The 13,049-nt window shown below is 51.1% G+C and overlaps 1 protein-coding gene across 1 annotated transcript in view; it reads left to right on the top strand.

The window, feature by feature from the left end:
- Nt5m (5',3'-nucleotidase, mitochondrial) overlaps window positions 1–3,195 on the top strand; it is a 25,393-nt gene extending 22,198 nt beyond the window's left edge. The window contains exons 5-6 of the mRNA XM_013016341.1: window positions 1,914–2,028; window positions 2,411–3,195. Coding sequence (XP_012871795.1) covers window positions 1,914–2,028; window positions 2,411–2,553 — 258 coding nt within the window. The 3' untranslated portion in view covers window positions 2,554–3,195. The remainder of the gene's footprint in view (window positions 1–1,913; window positions 2,029–2,410) is intronic.
- Window positions 3,196–13,049: the final 9,854 nt, after the last annotated feature.

The raw sequence follows: 13,049 nt of genomic DNA on the forward strand, positions 1-13,049 counted from the left end.
CATGGGCAGGATAATGCGTACATTTCTTACCAAGCATTGCAGCCTCCTCCTTTGTTTACCCTTTACATCCCTTCCCAGCCTCCCCCCTCCCCCCCAAGGCTGTGAGACTCTTATCTCCAATTAACCACCAGAAAACCAGAAGTGGTGCTGTAGCTCAAGTGGTAGAATGATTGCTTTGAGCTGAAGAGCTGAGGGACAGCTCCCAGGCCCAGAGTTCAAGCCCCACAACCGGGGAGTGGGGGGGGGGAGGGGAGAAGGGAGAGACTCCACCCTGAGCTAAACACTGTCCCCATGCCCCGCCTCCTGCAGGCTCTTCTCCAGAAACTCCTTCCACAGACCTCACCCACCACAGACCACTGTCTCACCTGAAACTTTAGCTCCAACCTGAGTTTTAGTGGGACAGACCTTCAACCCGTAGCTCCAATATTTATTTAAAAATTTGATGTTTCATGCTGATAGGTATGGGGCTATAGGAACATTCTATAGTGAGGTGTAGTAATGGTCTCATAATGCCAGGGATATACTAAACTGTGTTCATGGGAATGGTAATTCAAAATGACTACAAAAGGGGAATGGAAACAGCTTTCTTAATATAAAATGACTGCATGAAGAACAAAGTCTTAATTTTTGCCAGAGATTTTAGGAAGTCTCACCTAAAGCTAAAGGAAACAGAGCGAGGCACTACTGTCTGCTGGCTTCACCCACATGACAGTTTTAGAATACTCCGCAGAAGGGTGGCTGTCCTTGTCTGGTGGGGGGACCTTTATCAGGATCAGCTGTACTGTGACACAATGGTTACATTAGAACAATTGTAAGTGTGTGGACTTCCTAGCCTGTGAACGACATCTAAAGTTATTGTTCAGCTGGCTAATGTTTCCCAAGTGGTCTGTGCTCTGCTACTTATATCTGGCCATTTCATCTTCACAACAGGGGTGGTGGATAACGTGTGTGGTACCTCTCTAGGGCCTTAGGTCAAGCTGCCCATCCTGAAACCTCTGGGCTTGATGGCAGTAGTCTTCTAGTCTTGTATGCCACCCATCCCTGGGGCCTGAGGCTGCCTGGGCTCTGCTTCTCTGAGTGGACTTGGGGAGGGGCCCATCCAGCCTTTGCATAGCATGGACCATGTCTGGCTTGGACATCTCCATCTCTGAGATTTGAGTTTGATCCTCAGCCTGTAAGCCACGTGACTTGGGGAGGGCAGGGAGGTGAAGTGGAGAACCTCCCTGTCTATCCCTTTGCTTCTGTTTTTGGAACAGTTCTAGTCTTGGCTCACGGGGTGGTGGGTTTCATGAGTTTCCTGCTTTCCCTCCAGGTTGTCTTGGAGTCAGGGCCTCCTGGGGTCCCTCCAACAACTCTTCATCTACATGGAGTTTTATTTTATTTTTTCTTGTGCTGGTACTGGGTCTTGAACTCAGGGTTTGGGCTTTGTCCCTACTCAAGGCTGGCACGCTACCACTTAAGCACAATCTCCACTTCTGGCTTTTTAGTGGTGAACTGGAGATAAGAGTCTCATGGACTTTCTTGCCTGGGTTGGCTTTAAACTGCAACCCTAAGATCTCAGTCTCTTGAGTAGCTAGGATTACAGCTGTGAGCCACTGGCACCTCCCATAGTGTTCTGTTTTTGAGATGGTCTCAGATTTATCATCCTCCTAAGTGCCAGGATTACAGGTGTGGCCATCACACCTGGCGTTTAACAGCATCTTATAATGAGCAGAACTTGTACATTTTTAGCTTTTCTATTTAGGTCTGGGTTTCAGCAGTGACTCCGCCGTACTCTAACTGTAGAATATGGATAAGAGATGTGTCCCTCTGAGCGTCAGCTTCTTGAGCTGACAGTCTTCCTCCCAGCCCTCCGTGTTAGCCCCCTTCCTTCCCTTATCTGATGTCACTTTCTTCTCATCTTGTCCTTGCAGTATGCCTGGGTGGAGAAGCACTTAGGCCCTGACTTTCTGGAGCAAATAGTGCTCACCAGAGATAAGACTGTAGTCTCTGCTGACCTTCTCATCGACGACCGGCCAGACATCCTAGGCAAGTGTCTTGTGGTAGGGGGAGGAGCAGGTGGGCTCACCTGGGCCTCATGCCCTCCTCCTCTGAGGGATACTCCCTTGGCCGCTTCCTTGCGCCCGCTGCCCAATCCGTCTCACCAGGTGTTTGTCACATGTCCAGTCTGGAGCTGCAAGTGTGGATATTCAAAGAGCCTGTGCGGTTGGTGTCAGCCACTCCAGTCCAGCACAGGTGGCTGAGCAGGGCAGACTGGCAAAGACCCTTCAGCCGCAGGGTGGAGATGAAGTCGCCGACAGTCACAGAAACTGTGCAGAGCAGTTCCTGTGTGTGAGTCCTCACACCATCTGCCAGATGGGTGCTTGTGTGAGCCCCGGGCTCTGGACTGAGATGCCACTTTCCCATACAGGTGTGGAGGCACAGCCCACCTGGGAGCATATCCTCTTCACAGCCTGCCACAACCAGCACCTGCAGCTGCAGCCTCCTCGCCGCAGGATGCACTCATGGGCGGACGACTGGAAGGCCATCCTGGATAGCAAGCGGCCCCGCTGATCCTCCTTTCCTACGGCCTCCACCTCAGGGTTCCTAGCGGGGGCCTGTGGGGTCCAATGGCTAGTGCTCTGGACTGGGGGTTCCTTCACAGCCAGGCCAAGGTGACTTCCTGCTGCATGTCCCCTTCCCCAGCCCTGCCAGGCCTTAACCTGATCTCAGGGCAGGGCTGGGCACTAGGGACCCTGCTCCCAGGTAGTTCTGATGACCTCAGCCAGCGGCTCCTTGCTGCCAAGAACCCCTGGGCATCACTTCAGGAAGGAGCTGAGGCCATTGTTCAGGTGGACCCTCGGGGGAGGTTCCTTAGCTGTTGGGGTGCCCTGTCCTAGAGCCCACAGCCCATTAGCAAGGAGGGCCGGGAACATGATGTTGGACATGAGGTACTCCGGTGGGCAGGAGCCCTCACTATCTCCATATGGTACCTGGCCTGCCTGCCACCTCATCTGCTCTCTCTACCTGGTCCATCATGTATCAGCACACTCAGCAGCTTCCAGTGGCTCCCGGGCTCTGTGCTGGGGGATGATATGCTGGCCCTGCCTGTGGACCAGCACCAGAGCCGCTCCCTTCCTATCTCCAGACCCCACGCGGGGCCCAGCAGGAGTCAGCAGGCTTGATGTTCAATGAACGCATGAGAAATAAATTCTGTTCACACGTAACCTTATGTTTTGGCCTCTTCTCACTAAACCCCAAAGTATTCTTTTTTTTTTTTTTTTTGGGTCCAGTCATGGGGCCTGAACTCTGGGCCTGGGCGCTGTCCCTAAGCTCTTCAGCTCAAGGCTAGCACTCTACCACTTGAGCCACAGCGCCACTTCCGGCTTTTTTCTTTTTTGCTTATGTGGTGCTGAGGAATCGAACCCAGGGCCTCAGGCATGCAAAGCAAGCACTCTACCACTGAGCCACTTTCCCAGCCCTATACCCCAAGGTATTCTAGTGTATAGTCCCAAGGAACTATGTCACAGGAGTGTTTGGGGTGGGGGTTCCACACCCTGAGGAGCTGGGCTGAGGGGTACAGTCCTCTGTGCTTGGGCCTTGCACAGGATGCCACATGGGGTCAAGGCAAGATGGCCCTGAGGGTGGCGGGGGTGGTGCCTATGGAATGCTGGGCCCTACCCTGCTTTCAAGCCCCTTTCTCTAAACCACAGCCCTCTCCCCGCTTCTGGCCATACAGGTGTAGGCTGGTCCTGTCCTCTGTGTTCCCAAGACAAAATAAGATCTGGAAAACTGTGATTATAGCCTCTGCTTTTGACACTTGGTAAGAGACAACCTGAACCAGCTACTGCCTAAAACTGGCCTCAGTCCTACATTCCTCCCAGCTCTGCCTCCTTAGTGCTGGAATTAGAGGCATGTGCCACTATACCCAGTTCCTGATGTCTTCTTGAGATTTAGGAGCCGGCGTCCTTGAAGAGCATATAGATTGCCCACACCCCTAACTTGTCCCATGGAAAGCTGGGCTCTCCTGGAAAGCTGTATGACATCAGCACCTTGACAAGCACTCCTTGGGCTGCCTGGGGGTGGAGCCAGTTGGAGAAAATACAAGGGGAAGGATGTCAGCCCAGCTTTTTAGCTTTCCAGCTTTCCAGCTTGGAGTCTCACCAGTTTAGTATGGGCCACCCCAGCTCAGGGAGAGGGGGCCTCTCTGGGTTTGGGCAGCTCCAATTTTTTTTTGTGGGGGGGAGGGTCCGGTCGTGGGGCCTGCACTCTGGGCCTGGGCGCTGTCCCTCAGCTCTTCAGCTCAAGGCTGTTGTTCTACCACTTGAGCCACAGCGCCACTTCCAGCTTTTTTCTTTTTTCTTATGTGGTGCTGAGGAATTGAACCCAGGGCCTCGAGCATGCAAGGCAAGTGCTCTACCACTGAGCCACCTTCCCAGCCCTTCACAGCACCATCTGGTCCTAGCACTGCTACATCCTTCTCTCCAGCTGAGGAGAATCTGCAAGTCTCTGACTAGCAGTGTATGACACTGCACCAGGTGACTAGAAGCCACCTGGGATCCTGGGAAGAAGCCATGCCTCGAAGTGCTGACCCTCCAGCTGGCTCTAGAGACTTGGTGCTGATGTGATACAGGCTGTCACGAGCCCACTTCACCTAGGGCCAGGCGATGGTGTGACATGCAAGATGACTGAGTCACTTGCTGTGACTGCTGCTAGCTAGACTGGATTCTCCCCCATCAGCAGTAGGCCTAGCTGACACTTCTCCCATGACTCACCCAGCCCCTGTGCAAAGCCCCCAGGTCACCGTGTGCCAAGTCTTCATTCACAGGGACCCTCCCAGGGCTGGCAGCCTCCAGCTGTGGCAGTGGTGGCACCTTCTGCAGGGAGGAGGTACTGGAGGGACTGGTGGTCACAGATCCCTTGTGCTGAACCTGAGGACACCCAGCCCTACCTTGAAAACTGCAGAAAGCCCATTTCTATCATGGGGCCTGTTTTGTTGCTGACAAGCAGTTCTACTGGCGGGGGGAGGGGACTGTTTAACCTCCTCTGGGTTTCTCCTCCCCTCCCCCTGCCCAGTAGAGACTCCCATTGCTCTCTTATCATCCTCTGTCCACCCTCAACCAGCCTCAGTCCACTCCCAAGGCCATCTCTCCTGGCTAGCAGCCCCGTTCTTCTTCAGACTCCCTGAGCTCCCAGCCCCTGAGGTCTTTGGTGGGTGCTGGGTGGCCTGCCGCAGTGATACAGAGCCGATTTAAAAACAGCCCACACTTGCTGCATTTATTTTCTGCTTGCTCAGGTGGAATGGCTCACCTGAGGCAGACTAGAGCTGCAGGAGAGCCTGGCGGGAGGTGCAGCAGAGCCAGAGTGCTGAGGCATCTCTGGGAAGGTGCTGTCGATCCTGGGTGGTCCTGCTGCCCTCTCGATGCCCAAGATGGGCACGGCATGCACAGCAGCTGGAGATCTGAATCTTCTCATCTGATATTACCTGGTTGAAATGAAGGTCATTTTCCCCTGACAATAAGGAAGGGTGCGTTTTGCTGCAAACTCGGTTTAGAAAGCTACCTCTATAACAGACCGCAGAACTTGGTTCGGAGACTGCATCTCTTGCCTCATGTTACCTGACTTCTCATAGCCTCTGCTTCTACTGACTGTCCTGATTCACCCAAAGTCATTGGAAATAGGGACTCTAAGGACCAGAGCCTCTGAAGGGAGTTACCTCCCTGAGGTGGAAAGCGATGAGGAGCAGGCATGAAAGCAGGTGCAGGGAGCAGGTGCGATGCCCAGCCACACACCTAGGACCCACACCTCTGCCTCTCTGTCCTGACAGATGGTAGAAACACCGCTCAGTCCCACTTCCAACCTTTCCCCAGCAGTGGAATATCCTACAGTGGGTCCTTGCCATTGTCCCTACCCACCTCTCCATTCCTGTCTGTAAGGTGTTCCCTGGCTGCTGCTCTGAGTGATGTCCTTGGGGATGGACCCTGGGAGGCTCTGTGACCACCATTGCTAATGGCCTCCCCGTTGCCCCTATGAGTCTGCCAAGATCCCCCTAACCTCCAGTAGTGTGTTGTCCCCATACGGGGAGGGGTCTGGCAGGGACAGGAGGAGCACAAGTCACTTCCATAGGGGCCCATGGGTATCTCCCTGCTCAGACTCCATCAGAGACTCCATATTGGTGAGGGAGAACAGCTCTTTCCTCTCCTGGGTACAGGTCCCACAGCATGGAGCAGCCAGCACTGTGGGCTCTGAGGAACAGGAGAACAGCCAGTCCTTCCCAGGATGGCCAGGTGAAATAGGACAACATGTGTTATAGACATATTGCCACTTCCCTCATCTGTGTCCTTCCCCACAAGAGTCCACAGACAAGCTCAGGGGCTAATATCCGAGGATCTCGGTTCAAAGTCAGCCCTAGAAGACAAATCCATGAGACTCTTATCTTCAATTAACTAGCAATATCCCCCTCCACCCCCAATGGAGATACAGCTCAAGAGGTAGAGTGCCAGCCTTGAGTGAAAAAGTCAAGCAAGAATGCAAGGCTTGGCCATGCACCCGTGGCTCACACCTGTAATCCTAGCTACTCAGGAGGCTGAGATCTGAGAATTGTGGTTCAAAGCCAGCCTGGGTAGGAAAGTCTGTGAGACTCTTATTTCCAACAAACCACTAGAAAACTGGAAGTGGTGCTGTGGCTCAAGCCGTAGAGCGCTCGCTGAGCGCTGAAGAGCGCCAGGACAGTGCCCAAGCCCAGAGTTCAAGCCCTACAACCGACCAAAAAAAAAAGTGGAAGGCTCTGAGTTCAAGCCCCAGTACCATCAACCCACCCCCCCAAAAAAAAGGAGCCCACAGATACCATTGTTCCTCTGTGATAGGCTTAGAGAGGGCCAGCAGCTGTCTAAGCCACACTGAGCTTCAGACCCATCTCACGTCTCCCTCTGTATTTTTCTCTCACCACGTGGCCTTTTCTTCAGACTTTGTGTGCTGGGCAATGTGCAAAGTTGGGCACTGGGCCTCCTATGGTGGAGTAAAGAGCCTTCCTGTTGGGCCCCTTCTCTGTGCTAGGGGCAACACAGACTCCCCCAGCTGCTACAGCCTCTCCGTGTAGATGGAGCACCAGACACATACAGGGACAGCCGGGGAGTGTCTGTCCTGTCTCATCTGAACAGTGGATGGACTCCCAAACCAACTCTGTCATTAACTCTGTTTTCCCTGTCTCCCAAGAGTCAGAGGTGAGGACCCTGCATGTCTCCCAGAATGTGCACATAAGGTCTGGGCATGTCACCAATAGGGATGACCCAGGGCCAGGCCCTACCACTGAGCCACATCCCCAGCCCCTCCAACAGCACTTTTATGTTTTTCATGATGGAGTCTTACCTGAGCTGTTGGGTGGTTGCAGGCTTCTGAAAATGATGTAGCCTTATCTACAAGGAACCCAGATGTTAGGGAGCAGGGAGGGAGGCCTTAGATTGGCTCAGCCTCAGCCTCTACCCAGGGCTGGGACCATAGCCTCCATTGGCTTACCCACTTGTGGAGCAGAGGAGGTAGTCTCACTGTGTACAAGGAGCAGGTATGGACAAAACCAGATACAAGGACTCTGCTTCCTTACCAGAGCCTTATGGTGAAATGGCATATCATGAATACGTCTTTGTCTAGTGTGGTGGCTCATGCCTGTAATCTTAATGACTCAATAGGCGAAGACAGAGAAGATCACAGTTCTAGGCAGCCAGGAAAAACGCCAGCAAGACCCCTATCTCAAACAATAAAGCTGGATATTATGGTGTGCATTTATCCCAGCTACCAAGGAGGCATAAATAGGATTGTGGTCCAGGCTGGCTGGGGCAAAAATGTGAGATCCTATTTTAAAAAATAAGAAAGGCAAAAATAACCAGCTTGAGCTATTTGAACCTTAGTTACCTCTACTGGAAAATAGGTTGGTCAGCTTTCAGGAGAAATGGTGGAGTAAGGGATACTGAGTTCAAGCTTCAGTACTACCACACCAAAAAAAAAAAAAAAAGGAAGGGAATGATCCATTGATTCTTGTGGCCTGTAATTGTAATTATTATTGTTATTATTGCTGAGAGCTATTCTTGGGGTGAGCGCCCAGGCCCAGAGTTCAGGCCCCACAACCGGACTCAAAAAAAAAAAAAAAAGGAAGGGAGAGAAGGAAGAGGGGAGGCAGGAAAGAAACAGGAAAAACTGTTTCAGAGTGTTCCTATCCAGTGCAAGAAATGACTTCCTTTATGAATCCAGGTGGGAGAAAGAGAAAGAGAGACAGACACAGAGACAGAGAGAGTGTTGGGGGGAGGGGGGTGCCTGTTCCACAGAAACCTGGATTTCTTCTAGGGGCATTGTCCTGGTTTGGTCACAAGGTGGCAGCCTAGTCCCTTCAATGTTATGAGAAAGTTGCTGGAATAGGATGTGGGGTGGCACTGGCCATAGGCAGCTGTGGAGAAAGAAACAGGAAGCTCCAGGTCCACCTAGTTCTCTTCCCTAGATTGTGGACAAGGGCTCTAAGGCCGGGGGATGTCAGCCAGGCAGAGGGCCAGCTTGCCAGGGTGGGAGACTCACCAGATTCCTTGTCTAAGATGTTCTCATCTGTAACCATGAGCCTCAGACACCCACCTCAAGACTTCAGAGTCCTGAAAAGAAAGGTCATATTGAGGCTGGGTGCTGGTGAATCACGATTATAATCCTAGCTACTCAGGAGGCTGAGATCTGAGGATCACAGTTCAGAGCCAGCCTAGGCAGGAAAGTCTGTGAGACTCTTATCTCCAATTAACCACCAGAAAACGAATTGGCACTGTGGCTCAAGTGGTAGAAAGCTCATCTTGAGCTGAAGAGTGCAGGGACAGCGCCCAGGCCCAGAGTTCAAGCCCCACAACTGACCAAAAAAGAAAAAGAAAAAAGAAAGGTAATATTGGCAGGGTGTGGTGGCTCAAGTCTATAATCCTATTTAAGAGGCAGAGATTAAGAGAAGTTTGAGGCTAACCTCAGGGTAAAAGTTGATGAGCTTATCTACATTAATAGCTCAGCTTGGTGGCACATGCCTGATATCCCTTGTGACATGGAAAGCTCAAGTATGAGGCTCATAGCCCACACAGTTCTAGGCATAAAGTGAGACCTTTATGGCTCACACCTGTAATCCTAGCTATTCAGGTGGCTGAGATCTGAAGATTGTAGTTTGCAGCCAGCTGTGGCAGGAAAATCGCAGACCACCATAAAGCTATGGCTTAAGTGGTAGAGTGCCAGCTTTGAGTGAAAAGTTAAGTGACAGTGCCCAGGCCCCAGGGTTCAAGACTCAGTACTAACACACACACACACACAACAACAACAACAACAAAAACAACCGCAGCAGCAACAAAATCTAAGCTAATGTATGCTAAGGCCATAACAAAATGACGTTTTTGTTTTTGATAGTACATCTAAATCCTTTCCCACATTGAACCCATGGCTCACATATGCTAGGCAGGCTACTGGTAAATCTATAACACCTGCCTTCAGAATGCTTTTTAAAAAGCCTATTATTTCAAATTTATATATACACACAAAAATATACATAGTACTCTTGCTATAGGAACAAATACAGAGTAACTGCTTTTTTAAAAAAATGTGTGTAAAGGTACTGGGGTTTGAACTCAGATGCTTGTGCTTTCTGAGCTGGCAATCAGCCACCCGAGCCATTCCTCTAACCCTGCTTTTTGCTGGTTGTTTTGAAGATGAAGTCTCACAAACTCCTTCCCTCCCCCTAAACTGGCTTCAAAATCTGATCCTCTAGGTCTTAGCCTCCTCCTGAATAGCTGTGTGTCACTAAAGCATGACCAAAGTGACTCTTACAAATACACAGAAATAGTAAGCAAAGTCTAGGAATCTTGCCTTGGTTTGCTACTACAGCTGGCCAGGTTTTCCTCTTTACTGAAACGTGATAATCGAGCCGTGGAGTAGAGCTGCAGTTCATGAACGGCGCAACTGGATGGCACCAAAGGACTAGCTCTAGCTCCTTGGATTCCCTGAAGGGTTATCCCTGCGCTCCTCCTTGGCTACCCCCCCACCCACCTTGCCCATGGCTGGTCTAGACTCACTCTCTCCCACCCACCTTCTGGTCTCATTCTGTAGCTCCCCCAACCACCAGCATGCCTTTCTGATTCCTTATCCCTTCTGGAAGCTCCCAGAGGCAGAGCTCAAGCACCTCAGGGATAAGCCACATCAGCTCTTACCTAACCTAAAAGAGTTAAGTGTGGGGAGAGAGGCAAAGGCCCAGCTTGACCAGGTTGGGGAAAATGCATAAGTTCAGACTTCAGGGGTCCCTGCTGTCACAGCAGATAGTATCTGCTATGGGACCCCATTCCACATGTGTGTGTGTGTGTGTGTGTGTACACTGGGGCTTGAATGCAGGGCCTGGGTACTGTCCCTTAGCTTTTTCACTCAATGCTGATGCTTTAGTACTTGAATCACAACTCTACTTTTGGCTTTTTCTGGTGGTTAATTGAAGATAAGGTCTCATGGATTTTTCTGCCTGGTCTGGCTTTGAACTGAGATCTCAGATCTTATCCTCCTGAATAGCTAGGATTACAAGTGAGAGCCACAAGTGCCCAGTGTCTGTTTTTTGGGGGGAGGAGGGTACTTTTTTTTTTTTTGTTGTTGGTCATGGGGCTTGAACTTTGGATTTGGGCACTGTCCCTGTGCTCTTCAGCTCAAGGTGAGCGCTCTACCACTTGAGCCATAACACCACCTCCAGTTTTCTAGTGGTTTATTGGAGATAAGAGTTTCACAGAGTTTCTTGCCCGGCTGGCTTTGTACCATGATCCTCAGATGTCAGCCTCCTGAGTAGCTAGGATTATAGGCGTGAGCCACCAGTGCCTGGCTTGGGGTGGGGGTGGGGGGTGCGAGTACTTTTATATCCTTTGGCTTTGAGCTCTAGGGACACCAGGAAGTTGTGAGGGCAGTCTTTGGCTAGATGTTCTCCTCTGGGATTCAGCCCTCATCCTTCTTCAGGACCCAGTTTTGCTCACACATTTATGCCACCTCCGGGGCCCATGTTGGCATTTAAGTCCCTGGCCTCTGACTAAACAGTGCATACTACTCATCCTCCACATACCTACCTCACCCCCTAGCCCACAGCCTGCTCCTTTCTTTTCCCACTTATCTCAGGCTTCTTCTACCTTCAAGGCTCTGTAGTCTGTCTTCTTGTAGAGTCCCCTTAGGCTGCCCCAGCCCTGGACAGCTGCCCTCTGACATCAGATAGCAGCAATTCCACATGGAGTCCAGGGGAGGAAGTGACTGTCTAGTGCAAGGAGGTGTCCAGAGAGAAGAGAAAGGGCCCCGGAGTGATCTAACGCATGCATGACGATGTGCTAGGACAGCACCAACCCTCCCTTTGAGAGGCAAAGACAGACTCATTTTCCTTCTGTGAAAACTGGTGCAGAGAAAGTAGAGTCCAGGACCAGCTCAGGCCCAAAGCCCAGCACAACTTGATCTGAGCCTCTAAGGCTGAGGACGGAAGGATGTCTGGAGCACTCACAAACAGTGCCAAGGATTGCTCAGAATACCCACAAATAGAGTGGGATGGAGAGACAGGCAGAGCAACTCATCCTGGATTCGTCATCATCCTCACCACCCCACTAAACTGGCCACAAATTCCTCAGAAGGATAGAGAATAGATATTTGAAATCCACAGCCACATTGGGAAACAGGAATGCTGCCCTTGGGGAACCAGACATATTTCCTGCAGGTAGAAGGAGCTGAGAGGAGGGAACCACAGGGGAGAGGTGGCTCATTGCTAAAAAGGGAGGGTCTCTAGGCCCCAGGATAGAGATGGAATCAAGAAGGCCCTCAAGGAATGCCGGTGTTGGTCAACTTTGTGTTACTATAGTAACACGCCTAGGATATAATCATCATGAAGGTAAACATCAAAGATTTATGTAAACTTTTATCCAGGGATGCAGTGGTTGCAGACCAGGGGTGATAATGGGACCATTGTTCTTGGGCTGTGGTGGTGAAGAAATACACAGTAGCATGGCAGCTGGAAGTCCTCCCATGAAGTCCTGCCTCCTAAATGATCCATCATTTCCCAAAAGCACTGCCTTCAACTCATGGGCCTTGTGGGATGTTCAAGATCCAGACTACAACAACACTGTTTCAGGGGCATTGTAGGGGCCACATCATCAAGTGTTCACATACACACACACACACACACACACACACACACACACACACACACATCTCATCCAAGTGGAGGTCACACATATATCTGGGTTTTGAAGGAGTGAGAAGGAGAAGGTGTGAGGACCTAGCTTAAAAAAGCAAAAACTCGGGGCTGGGAAGGTGGCTCAGTGGTAGAGTGCTTGCCTTACATGCTTGAGGCCCTGGGTTCGATTCCTCAGCACCACATAAGCAAAAAAGAAAAAAGCTGGAAGTGGTGCTGTGACTCAAGTGGTAGAGCGCTAGCCTTGAGCTGAAGAGCTGAGGGACAGTGCCCAGGCCCAGAGTTCAGGCCCCACGACCGGACCAAAAAAAATACAATATTTAAAAAAAAAAAGCAAAAACTCTATCTCAAAAATAGCCAGGGCAAGCTGGGTGCTGGTGGCTCACGCCTGTGATCCTAGCTACTCAGGAGGCTGATGATAGGGGTTCAAAGCTAGCCCAGGCAGGAAGGTCCATGAGACTCTTATCTCCAATAAACCACTCAGAAAACTGGAAATGGTGCTGTGGCTCAAGTGGTAGAGAACTAGTCTTGAGCTGAAGAGCTGAGGGACAGTGCCCAGGCCCAGAGTTCAAGTCCCCCAACCGACAAAAAAAAAAAAAATAGCCAGAGCAAAAAGGAGTAGTATTCTGGGACAAGTAGTAGTGCTTGCCTAGCCAGTACAAAGTCCTGAATTCAAACTCCAGTACCGTGCTGGGAAGCTGGCTCAGAGGTAGAGCGCTTGCCTTGCATGCCTGAGGCCCTGGGTTCGATTCCTCAGCACCATATAAGCAAAAAGAAAAAAAAGCCGGAAGTGGCACTGTGGCTCAAGTGGTAGAGCGCTAGCCTTGAGCTGAAGAGCTGAGGGACAGCGCCCAGGCCCAGAGTTCAGGCCCCA

Source organism: Dipodomys ordii, unplaced genomic scaffold (genome assembly GCF_000151885.1).
Source record: "Dipodomys ordii isolate 6190 unplaced genomic scaffold, Dord_2.0 Scaffold31, whole genome shotgun sequence".
Classification (NCBI taxonomy): Eukaryota; Metazoa; Chordata; class Mammalia; order Rodentia; family Heteromyidae; genus Dipodomys; species Dipodomys ordii.